Genomic DNA, 13,404 nt, shown 5'->3' with positions numbered 1-13,404 from the left:
CGCCCACTGGATGTCACGGTGAGCCAAGCTAATGTTTTAAACTCTATAATCTAACTGGGGTTGAGGTCGAGAAGGATGCGAACGCCTCATCCTAAAACCACTGGACGACGGTAGCCTAGTTTGTATGATAAACCAGTTAAGCTGCTTTTAGCGAAAGTCGTAAACGATGAACATCGAGGGGGAGGAGACGCGCAAACCAATCCGCCTTATCGCGGCTGTCTGCAGTGACATGGGCATAGGAAAGAACGGACAGCTTCCCTGGTGTCTTCCGTAAGACAACCATCATCCAATACAGTGATTTCATCCAGCTGGAATCGCTGTATTTTATGAGTTATGTTAGATATGAATGAATCAGTAATCAGATGAACGGCGTGACGTAACGAATATTTGATACTAAGGTGCCCAAAGCCTTTATTGGCATTCGAGGCACAAATTCAATGTTTTGTTGTGAAGTCAATTAAATATGTTATAGAAACTATCATGAAATGGAAAGCAGCTTTAAAAAATCGTTGTATAGCCTGTCTGTCCGATGTCAGAGGTCTTGAACTTCACTGTGCAACAATTACAATTCAAGTAAATTGGTACAAGACAAGTAAGAAGTTATTGTAACATTGTATCTCATTAAATGAAAGAATGTGTGTGTGTGTGTGTGTGTGTGTGTGTGTGTACTTATTTAGGCTATGCTATACATTGTGACTGGTCTGCGGTCCCCACGAGGGGAAAAAATTATTAAAAATTGTAGCCTAAATAAATCTGAAAGCCCGAACATTAATATCTGACAGTATACCATTCAAAAGTTTGGGGTTGGTAAGATTTGATCATTTATAACGTTATATTTTATAATGCCTCATCAATAAGGCATTTATTTGATCAAAAATACAGTAAAAGCATAATTATTTTGAAATTTTAGCAGTATATCTTGAAATACTACTATCATTTAAACCAATTATCTATTATATATATTTAAATACATTTTAGTATTTTTTCCTGTGATGGTTTAATTAACAGAAACAAACGTGTGTGTGTGTGTGTGTGTGTGTGTTTATAAACATAAACAACTTAAAATAACAGCTTATAAGTTGTTTTGATCTTTTTATTTTAAAATTTTGAATGTTTTATAACACCTTGTCATTTTGAACATTTTCTGAACCCTCTCTCTCTCTCTCTCTCTCTGGTATCCTATTCGTGGAATATGTCACTGACCTTTAGAACGCAAACTGAATGTCTGAATGTCAGCAGTTTTTTGAATTAGAGAGATGGAAACTTCAAGCCCCCCCAAAGCCCGCCCCATTTGAGAGAAGAGATAACAACACATGCAGACAGATAGCATAGGAATTATAGGCTATTGGGAATTTCTTTATATTTATGGTATTGAATATTATGTTGGTATGAGCCTTTTCAGCCATACATGTTAAATAGGAGGATCAATGCATGCAGTATGATGGAGGATATCCTTGGTTCAACTTTTGACTTTGGCACACAGCCCTGCTTTTTTATATGCTATAAACCCATCAAAGATATTTGTCATGCAGCTCAAATTGCATTTTGCACACCATGTAGTTATCAAAGCTGAATTAATGTATATCAATGTCTAATGTGCTCATGTTGTTTACAGAAAAGAATTTCAGTTCTTTATAGACACAATTACAGCTGTGTCAGCACCTGGTAAGTGGCTTTAAATTTTATGTTTGGTTTTATTTATATTCTAGTTGATGTAATTTTAACAGTATGACGAAATTATGAGGAAATTATGCACATCAGGAAAGAAGAATCTGCTTGTCTGGGGCCGAATATCCTGGTTCTCCTGTCCTGAAACAGTCTTCCCTTTGGCCAACTGCTTAAATTTGGTATTGAGCAGGAAGATGAGGTAAGCATATTCATTAATAAACATTTTTATGCATGTGCACTACCATTCAAAAGTTTAGGGTCAGTAAGATTTTTTTTTTAAATAAATCAAAAGTATTCAGCAAGGATGCATTAAATTGATCAAAGGTGACAGTAAAGACATTTATATGTTATAAAAGATTTATATTTCAAATAAATGTTGTATGCTTTGAAACTTTACATTCATCAAATAATCTTTAAAAAATGTATCACAGTTTCCAGAAAAATATTAAGCAGCACAACTGTTTCAACATTGATAATAAACCATTAAGAAGCAAATCAGCATATTAGAATGATTTCTGAAGCATCATTTGACACTGAAGTGAGTAATGACTGATGAAAATTCAGCTTTGCCATCACAGGAATAAATTAAGAATAATTTTTAAAAAACTATTTTTTTTTTTTAGAATGATTTCTGAAGCATCATTTGACACTGAAGTGAGTAATGACTGATGAAAATTCAGCTTTGCCATCCCAGGAATAAATTAAGAATAATTTTAAAAAAATCTTTTTTTAAAATAATTTCACATTATTACTATTTTTACTGTATTCTTAATAACATAAATGAGCCTTGGTGAGCAGAAGATATTTTTTCAACAACATTAAAAAATATACTGACCCCAAATTTTTTAAAAGTAGTGCATATTATGATTTCTGTATTTATTTACTATATTCTACATTACTTCAGTCCAGTGCCTCCACATGCCCACTATCTGTGTAAGGATTTCGGGTCTGTAATTCACCTGGCTTCTAAGCCTCCTTTATGTCACATTGTGGAGACCATCTGGGTTTTAGGAGGTCCAGAGGTATATAAGGTGAGAAGCCTGATTTATGCAACATGAATATAATAATATATATTATGTTAATGAATACATTAATTCAATTTATATTGTAACTGTGCTATTTAGGAAAGTCTTGAGCATCCATGGTGTGATCTCATCTATCTCACCGACATCATGGCCGACTTTGACTGCAATGTCTTTTTCCCAAAATTTGACCGCAATGTTTTCAGAAAACAAAAGCGGTAGGATTATCCTCTCATTTATTATATGAGTTACAAAGATAATAAGGTAACACTTTACAATTAGATCCTATTTGTTAACATTAGTTAATGCATTGTCTAATATTAACAATGAACAATACATTTGTTACAGTGTTTATTAATCTTTGTTAATGTTTGTTTATTGTTAGTTCATGTAAGTTCAGGTCCATTAAATTAACGGACAACTTTTGATTTTAATAATATAGGAAATGTTGAAATTAACATTAACAATTAAAAAATACTTTTAAAGCATTTATTAATCTTAGTTTGTGTTAACTAATGTAGTTAACTAATGTTAACAAATGGAAACGTAAAGTGTTACTTATAAGACTTGCCCCATATTATGCATCAAATGCTTTTAATTTGTCTTATTAATTGTTGATTTTCTTTATTAAAGCTTTTCTGGAGTACCAGATGAAATTCATGAAGAACATGGTATTACATTTCAATTTCAAGTATTCAAGAAAGAAGCTTAAAACTGAAGCCATGAGGAGACAAGACTGTCAAACATGATACTAGAATCATTTTATGTTTACATAATCTGAAACTACGGAGCCCCTAAGGCAGGGTTCCTCAAATCTTGCCCTGGAGGGCCAATGCGCTACAGAGTTTAGCTCCAACCCTGATCAAACTCACCTACCTGTGATTTTCTAATGATCCTGAAGACATTGATTAGCATGCTCAGGTGTGTTTGATTAGAGTTAGAGCTAAACTCTGCAGGAAAGTGGATCTCGTGGGCCAGATTTGAGGATCCCTGCCCTAAGGGGCCATGGTGATGGAAATAAATATGTAATTAAAAATTCTCGCAAATGTATAACTTTCCCCTAGAAAGTTTGCATTCTCTCCCCATATATTGTGTTAATCCTTCAAACTTTTGCAAAAGTGTTATGTTCCCTGAAAAATTTAGAATTTTCTCGCAAAACATTTGCGCTATCGTGCAAAAGTGTTTTGTTCCCACGAAAAACATTGCAAACATTGCATTCGGTAGCAAAACAATTGCATTCTTTCACAAAGGTATTGCATTCTTCCGAGAAATGTTTCCTTTGCTCGCAAAATATTTATGTTCTTGTGCAAAAGTTTTGCGTTCTCCTGAGTCATTTTGCATTCTCTCACTAAACATTTGCATTCTCTTGCAAAAGCATTGTGTTCCCCTGAGATATTTTGCATTCTTTTGCAAAAGTATTCTTGCCCCAAGGTATTGCATTCCCTTTTGCACTGTAAAGCATTGCGTTCCCCCGAGACATTTTGCATTTTCTCGCAGACATATTGCGTTCCCCTGAGACATTTCGCATTCTCTCACAAAACATTTGCATTCTCTCACAAAATATTTGCATAATTTCGCAAACATATTGCTGTCACGATCCGCTACTGTGAGGAGCACGGAGCGAGGAGACGTGGAGTAGACTTCAAACAAACGGACTTTAATTAACATCCAATGGAACCAGGAACACACACGTAGCGGGGTAAGATGAACATTCTATACCAGACGAAGAAACACTGAACAGGACTCACTTTAAAACACATGACTTGACAAGGGGATGACGAGACACACCTGGGAGCAATAAACAATTAACATGGGAAAACCAGGTCAGGGCAGGCACATGGAGAGGGAAAAACACACAGATAGAGTCCAGGGGCGTGACAATTGCGTTCCCCTGAGACATTTTGCGTTTTCTCTCAAAACATTTGCATTCTCTTGCAAAAGTATTGCGTTCCCCTGAGACATTTTGTGTTCTCTTGCAAAAATATTGCGTTCTCCTGAGACATTTTGCGTTTTCTCTCAAAACATTTGCATTCTCTTGCAAAAGTATTGCGTTCCCCTGAGACATTTTGTGTTCTCTTGCAAAAATATTGCGTTCTCCTGAGACATTTTGCGGTCTCTCGCAAAACATTTGCATTCTTTCGCAAACGTATTGTGTTCCCAAGACATTGCTTTCTCTCGTGAAACATTTGCTTTCTTTCTCAAATGTAATCGCGTTCCCCTAAGACATTTTGTACGCTCTGCAACTTTGCATTCTCTCCATAGCCGTCGCTAGGTGGCGACTATAGGGGCTCACGGCTGTTGGGGGGCCCCCCGGTGATTTCAACCGACTGGCCGAGCAATGCAATACTTTTGCATTTTCCATCACCATGTTACTTTAGGGCAGTGGTTCTCAATTCCAGTTTTCTGCTCTGCACATTTTGTATGTCTCTCTTATCTGACGCACTCAGTTCAGTTCATGGATCTCTCTCCTAACAAGCTGATGATCTGAATCAGTTGTGTTAAATAAAGGGGACATGCAAAATGTGAGCAGGGGGTCCCCAGAATAAGGTGACCATACATGCCATTTTCCGGGGACATGTTCTGGCCAGGATTTCTGTATTGTATTAAAAAATATCCAGATTTTGGCTTTGTTTTCTTGTTTTCATACTTGCTGAAGATAACGAATAACATGCAGGCATTATACATAATTGACCAATTGTGGTGTGTGAGAAGGTGGGATCTACAGAGAACGGTCCAAGCAATGCAAATACGTGTACATATCAGGTGTGTTCAACTGGAAGCAGTGCTGCACAGACCGATCAGTGTATGACATCAAAGAACCGCGAAAGCGATTCGAAAGCATAAGGAGCTGTCTGCTCGCTCTCTACAGCTCTCATGGTACTTAGATGACACAACGATCGATTTGCGCGGCACAAACAACCAAAACCTGGTTATTTTAGGCAATATAGAAATCTTGGCCAGAACGTGTCCCGGGAAAAAGGCACATATGGTCACCTTACCCCAGAATAGGAATTGAGAACCAGTACTTTAGGGCAGGGGTCCCCAATTCTGTTTCTGGAGATCTACCTTCCTTCAAAGTTCAGTGCAAAACCTGCTCCAACACACCTGTCTGTAATTATCAAATGTTCCTGAAGATCTTAATTAGCCTGTTCATGTGTGTTTGATTAGGGTTGGAGCTGAACCTCGCAGGAGGGTAGATCTCCAGGAACAGGAATGGGCACCCCTTGTATGAAACAGTATTTGACAGCATTTTATTGGTTTTAATATAGTTATGTCAGCTTTGTACAATCTAACAATATTGTACAGAAGAACACTTTATCTCAAAGGCTCTGTTGGGCGCTACAGTCAGGGCCATTTCTAGGCATAGGCAAGCTAGGCGGTCGCCTAGGGTGCCACCAGCTGAAGGGGCACCAATGAGCGCACGTACTGGCACTTTTAGCAGGGTTGTGATAAAGAGTGGCACGGTCACCCTGAAATATGACTGCCGCCCCCACTGGATCCCCCAACATTATTGGGCTAGAGTACTGTCAATCTGACGATGCCTACATGCCACTAGATCAGAGTGCTGGCAATTGCTGCCTTATTGTTGCATGCAAAGTTTGCATTTGGAGCGCTCAACAACGCCATTAGATCAGTGCTTTGGCAAGGTAACACTTTTTTTTTGCCATGCAATAAAGCTAAGTTCAAAGGCCAATTTAAAATATTGGTACAGTAAATAAAGTGCACAAAATCAGTATTTTGTTTAGGCAGTATTTGTGGCACTTTTGACCAAATATTTGTGGCAGATTTGTCCAAAAGGTGTGCGTTTTTTGCGCCAATGCACTGTTAAAGGATCAGCGTGTCATGTAATATTCCCATATAAACTTTAACATCCAATTAAAAAATATTTGTATAGTAAAATTCGCTAATTCACGAGATCAATACATCCTTTATTAGACTATTTGTCGAGTTAAATGCATCCTTACGGAGATGTCGAAATGCTGAATCAATTCATTCACTTCCAACAGCGCTTAATGGGAGCAGCGTCATAGAGGGCAGAGCGTCACGTTATTTAAAGGGGATGTTAGCGCGTTAACGAGTAGCAAATGATTAAGTAGCTGCATTGGTTAGTTTTATGCCACTGATAAAGCTTGTATATATAGGGATTTCGCCTAGGGCGTCAAATTGGCTAGAAATGGCCCTGGCTACAGTATAACTGGTGGTACTTCATCACCATCCAAATCATAAGCATTTCAAAGCAGTTAGTTCTTTATATAAACCATATGAAGACCATTTTCCTAATGTCATCATTACATAACAAATCACACCACACATGACCTGAAACAACAGATGGACACAGACAATGCTGCCAGTGATGAGCACCACTTCTTTCATGATTACACATCCAACAGTTTGTGACCACTCACCAGATCTACTGTTACTCATCTCACTGTCACCATGGTGACACGAGTGTGATGAATCAAAGCAGATCAGGGGGATGGGACACAGTGGGAGTCATATATGGATTGTGTATATATACCATCTGCTGTGTGAACTCAGTGCCTTACTGCAGGTAGTATTAGTTTTTTGTCATGTATGTTTTGTAGGCAGTGTATTTAACTTCTTAGATTTGTGATATCATTCTATACACTTGTTTCTTGTGTGAAATTAAATCTATGGTGCTATAACAAAGTTAGTTTCTAATCCAAATTAAAATACAATGTGTGCAGCAACTTATTGACCACATATAATGGGATATTATTTTTTTTATATATTTGAGTAAATGTCCAGTGTACATTGTGATAGTGTATGGCCTTCCCCACTAGATGGAGCCGGCCGTCAGCTAGGAAGTCCTGCAGTAATCGGGTTTTTGAGGTATATAACTGGCCTTTCTAAACATGAGTTTGGCCCACCCATCATTTCACACAAGATCCTTTAAAAAATAAAAAATAAACATTCTCAAAGCATGCTGGATAAAATTGAAAACATACAAGCTAAAGGGAGACATAGGCCTAGCAAATAATAAGAAATTCATGTTAATTGTAATGCTGATAATATTAAGTATCGTTCAAACGTTTTATTCAGCAAGGATGCATTAAATGAATAAAAGTGATAATAAAAACTAACATTATTACAAAAAAAATGTATTTCAAATAAATGCTGTTCTTTTTAACTTTCTATTCATCAAAGAATCCTGAAAAGAATGCATTATGGTTTTCATAAAAATAAGCAGCACGAATGTTTTCAACATTGATAATAAAAAAAGTATGTTGCTTGAGCACCAAATCAGCATGTTTGAATAATTTCTGAAGCAGGGCTCACAAAATTTCAAAATCCCTGGTAGCCCTTCGGGCAGACGTTCTTCAGATTTTGGTAGCCCCAAAATGAATTTAACTAGCCTGAATAAAAGATATTGTATTTTTTCTTCAAATAACAAGTCAAGAGAGTAGAGGTACAACGGATCACAAATCTCACGGTTCGGATTATATTATATTATCATATCACATTTTGAGTCACAGATAGGATCATTTTTCAGATAAGCAAAATAAATATGGTTCTTTATTATTTAAGTAACACTTATTATTTAAAGAACAATTTACTACTTCGATACCACAGCAAAAATGAGTAGCATATAGAGATGTAGCGATTCACTCAACTCACGATGTGATATGATTCACGATACTGATTTCACAATACAATTTTCTCACAATTTCTTTTTGAACAAAATTGAGTTTTAAGACTTTTATAAGATTTTTAAAAAGGTGTCCTTTTGTTATTTCTCAGACCAAAAGGCTGCACATCACTTTGTGAAATTGAAAATGTCAAACAATATACTAACTTGACATTTTAAAACAAATCCCAAATCAAATAAATAATACAAATAAAAGAAATCTCCATGCAAGTAAACTAAGGTTTTGCATGTGTATTTTAATCACGATCCAAACAAAGATGCTGCATACATGTTATTTAGATTGTCAAATTTTGAAATTTGAAAAAAAAAAACATGGTCTGACATTAGCTTTGTGACACTACATAAAAACATCTGAACAAAACCAAAACAGCAGACGGGCTGAATGAGACGCAAATGTCACTCTCTGACAGCAGGTGGCGCTTAAACTGCAGGTATTTATAGGCTGATGCACGTGCAATTTTCTTCTCCACTGTTTATGTTCATTTAAGACATGAAAATACTTGCCGAGATAGTTATTTTGAGATAATTTTGCGTGTATGTGTCCCTTCAAGCGAAAGAGGAATCAATTCTGTGTTCGTGCTCTGCCTGAAACGCCGCTCTGTATGTGCGCGCTTTGAGCACTGAACTAAATTCTTCATGCGCATTAATGGTTTAAAAGTAAAAACTTGATTGTTTAAATTGGTAAGACTTAGAAACACGTGTAAATGATAAACTATGATCAGTTTCACCCCTACAAGCGAGTGAACAACGCTAATTAAGGAAGGGATTTTATATCACTATTCAAAATAGTGGGGCAGTGATACATTTTGGTAGCCCGACTGGAAAACACAATAGCCCCGGGACGTCGGGCTAGCGATTTTGTGAGCCCTGTGAAGGATCATGTGACACTTAAGACTGGGGTAATGAAAAATGCTAAAATTCATCTCTGCCATTTCAGTATATTAAAAAAGAAAACAGATGTTTTAAATACAAATAATATTTCACAATACTACTGTTTTACTGTATTTTTGATCAAATAAATGACACCTTGGTGAAAACAAGACACTTTTTTCAAAAACAAATTGGTGGTATTGCTTTTTAAATCTAATGTCTAAAATGGCCACACTGACATCAATAAAAACCTACTCATCGTTGCATACAGCACATTCTGATTAGAAGATCTGAGAGCAGATTGCACAGAGGACAGTGGAGCTCTTCAGCATGACCTCAGACATGGAATATTTACCACCTTATTCCAGCATGCAAAGTCCAGGGCAGGAAATTATAGACTTTAATTGCATGTGTAATCTATTTTCATAAAGTTATGCCCCATAAAATCAATGTGTAAATTTGCTAATAATACCCACTGTCACATTTCAAATGAAAGAGAGCTTTTTATATCCTCGCTTATTAACCTCATGTGTTCGGGTATAACTCAGTGTCATTTGCAGGATAAAGCAGCCATCCGGTTGGAGCCGTACACAAAGAATGTACGGACAAAGAATGGAGAACAAAGAGAAAGGCAGAGGCAAGAATTCTGATCAAATAAATGACACCTTGGTGAAAACAAGACACTTTTTTCAAAAACAAATTGGTGGTATTGCTTTTTAAATCTAATGTCTAAAATGGCCACACTGACATCAATAAAAACCTACTCATCGTTGCATACAGCACATTCTGATTAGAAGATCTGAGAGCAGATTGCACAGAGGACAGTGGAGCTCTTCAGCATGACCTCAGACATGGAATATTTACCACCTTATTCCAGCATGCAAAGTCCAGGGCAGGAAATTATAGACTTTAATTGCATGTGTAATCTATTTTCATAAAGTTATGCCCCATAAAATCAATGTGTAAATTTGCTAATAATACCCACTGTCACATTTCAAATGAAAGAGCTTTTTATATCCTCGCTTATTAACCTCATGTGTTCGGGTATAACTCAGTGTCATTTGCAGGATAAAGTAGCCATCCGGTTGGAGCCGTACACAAAGAATGTACGGACAAAGAATGGAGAACAAAGAGAAAGGCAGAGGCAAGAATTTAGAGATGTCGAAAAATCAAAGCAGCAATAAATATTATTGAAGCCTATACCCAAAAAGGTGATGCATAAATTAATTTAATCATCAACCCTAATCAAGCTCAAAAATATCCATTATTTTGAAGCTATGAAAAGCTTGTGAGAAATGTAATAGTTTACCATTAAAGAAATCATAAAGTCCACTGCGTAAACAGCAGATGCCACAAGGCAATATGTAATGTAACTTCATTATAGATACCAGTGAAGTCTTTAGTCTAATCATTAAAAAGCATAAAATTATCTCAAAATGCTGCCCAGAGGCCAAAATATTGGGAAATGCTTGCAAATGAGATTCTAACGGCAACACACGGGTAAACATTCATTGATCTGAATATTTATCTGCATAATGCATACCTCCGAGAGGTATTTTATATTGCTCACTATTAAAGACTTTGATGAGGAATTTCAAAAGCTACATAAATTACTTGGCACAACATGTCAGTATGTGACAGTACAACAATGACAATGAAAAAAATGTACATTTGCAATGTAGTAAGGAGAGAAAATACATTTTCTTTGAGAACAATATGGGTTGACAATGTTGTATTTGGTAAGAATCACCTTCCACAACGTTAACAAAACATTCAATAATTTATACCTTTTAGCAAATTAATAATCAAAATAAAAGAATTCATGCAGAAAACAGACAAAAGAAACCACTGTAAATATACTTTATGTAGCACATACGATTTTAATTATGGAAGCCTGTTTCTGCCATGCAATTAAACAAAAAAAGGTAATTGTGACTTTTTAATCTTACAATTCAGTTTGTTCTCAGAATTGTGAGATACAGACTCAATATTATTTATATTATAAACTTGTATAAAATTGTGTTATAAACTTCTGAGAATTCTGTGAAAGTACAGGTGTTAACTCAAAATTGTGAGATATGAACTTGGAATTGCAAGAAATAAAGTCAGATTAGGACTGAAACGATTCCTCGAGTAACTCCCCATACAGTTATGCACAAAAATACCAGATAGTCAATATCACTTGAAGAGTGCCAGTTTTCACCTCTAAAAGTCAGCATGATTACAAATGTGATACTGATTGTATTCAACAGTTCAATAAACAAGAAGTTAATATTAAGAGACTTACGTTTTAGACACCATATTGCCTGTTTTGCTCTCGCCAACAAAAAAATATTCCAAACACAGCCACAGCGCTGTTTTGCGTCTCTGAGCAACATGAGGGCGTTTCCTGAATGAATCAACCGTTTAAATGATTCGGTTCAATAGCAATGACTCACTTATTTACAGGGACTTGCTGCCACCTGCTGGCGGTTTTAATTTCACATTTAAAGGGGTCCTATTATGCTCTTTTACAAAGTCTTGATTTTGTTTTGGGGGTGTACTAGAACATGCGCTCATGCTTGGTGGTTCGAAAAACGCATTATTTTTCACATAATTTACATTATTAAAATACCTTTCTCCCCAGCCTGGCACAAACGGCTCGATGAGATCCGGCTTTGTTGAAGGGCCGCCTTCCGAAAAACAAAATGTGTTGTGATTGGTTAGCTGTCCCAGTGCGTTGTGATTGGCGAACAGCTTAGACGGTGTTTCAGTACTGCCCCGCCTCTTGCTCTGTCTTTCAACAAAAGCTTTTGGCGAATCCGGCACTGTACTCTCTCATGTTGTGGAAGCTGTCCTCAGTAAAATGCGCAGCATACAATAGCAAGTTGGGGTTATAATGCGAGAGTTAAAAAATATATTGCAACCACTGTTTCCTGACATCCGCTTTCGGAAGCGTTTCAGGCGGTCGCGCACCGGACGAGAAGCGCAGCGTTGCGCTGTGCCACATCAAGTTCAAATACATTATTTTCTATGAGTGTAGGCACACCGTTCAGCGTCTGTCCGCGGCGCCCAGCTACGTCGTGTTGTACTTGTAAGAATTGTTCTAGACATGCCGAAAATTTGAAGCTACTCTTCTTCTTGGTTTTCACTGATGCACTAACTCTGCAGCAGCACTTCTTCTCCGTCGTCTCTCAGATGCCCTCACTCAACCAAGCGTTCTAACCACGACCTCGCCCCTCCCCCCCCCCCAACCATTCCAATTTCTGTAGGCGGGAATTATTTTTAATGATATTCTAATGGGCCGCTTTGTGATATCACAAAGCCCGGAAAACAAACGCTGTAGTCCAAACGAGCCGTTCGTTGTAGTTCTTGAAAAGGGATTTTTTAAAACGAAATATCTCCCTTTGGAGTGAACTTTGAGATTTGTAACTTTCTAGATCTTTTTTATGCCCAAACATACACACTACACACTGACTAAAATTTAAAAAAGTGAAAAAGCATAATAGGACCCCTTTAAAGTATCTTTTCATTTTTAAAATAATTGTAAATATCAGTATTCAATGTTTTATGTTTAAAATAACAAAATATTATTTATGCATTTGTAACTGCAGGTTAATTGCATTCATGTCCCTGTGAGATTAATTAAATAGTGTGTAAATAGGCCTACATCTAAATGCCTCTTCAGATGTAGATTCTGTGTTTCCTCTGCATTACAAAGATGAATTTTGTTGATACTGATATAATTTGTTTGGTAACAGCCCAAATGTCTTATTATTCTAATTGACTGATTAAATGTAAGAATCTGACTTAAAATATGATGCACACAGGGGGAAAAAAGGCTTTATAAAGGTAAAAATGCCCATAAAATGTAAAAATCTATTTAAAGTTATTGGAACAGATTAATTTCTATCACTGCTGTGAACTGACCAGTACATAGAATATAATGAAAAATGTGTTTAGAAATTATGTATGGACTCTTGTTCTTGTTCCAAGTTACCTTCCTGTCCACTGATTTTTGTTTACCTTTTTTAAAGTAATGTGAAATTGTTTTTTATATTTCTTGATTTATGCCTTAGTTTTAGGTTGTAATGTTTACCTTTTTTAAAGTAATGTGAAATTGTTTTTTATATTTCTTGATTTATGCCTTAGTTTTAGGTTGTAATGTTTACCTTTTTTAAAGTAATGTGAAAT

The 13,404-nt window shown here is 36.4% G+C and overlaps 1 protein-coding gene across 2 annotated transcripts; it reads left to right on the top strand.

The window, feature by feature from the left end:
• LOC107553959 (dihydrofolate reductase-like) lies at positions 1–3,541 on the top strand. Of its 2 annotated transcripts, none has more exons than XM_016236301.1 (6): positions 1–18; positions 1,616–1,665; positions 1,762–1,867; positions 2,573–2,699; positions 2,793–2,908; positions 3,324–3,541. In XM_016236301.1, exons 1-6 carry the CDS (start codon positions 11–13, stop codon positions 3,400–3,402), a joined length of 486 nt encoding a protein of 161 aa, XP_016091787.1. In that variant the 5' UTR covers positions 1–10; the 3' UTR covers positions 3,403–3,541. The 2 variants fall into 2 exon arrangements, with proteins under 2 accessions (XP_016091787.1, XP_016091786.1); XM_016236300.1 differs by lacking the exon at positions 1–18 and adding an exon at positions 73–270.
• The last annotated feature ends 9,863 nt before the right edge of the window (positions 3,542–13,404 follow it).

Source organism: Sinocyclocheilus grahami, unplaced genomic scaffold, assembly GCF_001515645.1.
Source record: "Sinocyclocheilus grahami isolate Dianchi unplaced genomic scaffold, SAMN03320097.WGS_v1.1 scaffold487.1, whole genome shotgun sequence".
NCBI classification, from domain to species: domain Eukaryota; kingdom Metazoa; phylum Chordata; class Actinopteri; order Cypriniformes; family Cyprinidae; genus Sinocyclocheilus; species Sinocyclocheilus grahami.
This window is presented reverse-complemented; position numbering and strand designations above follow the sequence as displayed.

What these genes read in the sequence shown, in the direction of transcription:
- LOC107553959 (XM_016236300.1), top strand. Translation starts at nt 167, where the DNA reads ATGAACATCGAGGGGGAGGAGACGCGCAAACCAATCCGCCTTATCGCG. An exon ending in GTATTGAGCAGGAAGATGAG is followed by an intron (nt 1,868 to 2,572) that starts GTAAGCATATTC and finishes ACATTACTTCAG; the next exon opens with TCCAGTGCCTCCACATGCCC. An exon ending in GTTTTCAGAAAACAAAAGCG is followed by an intron (nt 2,909 to 3,323) that starts GTAGGATTATCC and finishes TCTTTATTAAAG; the next exon opens with CTTTTCTGGAGTACCAGATG.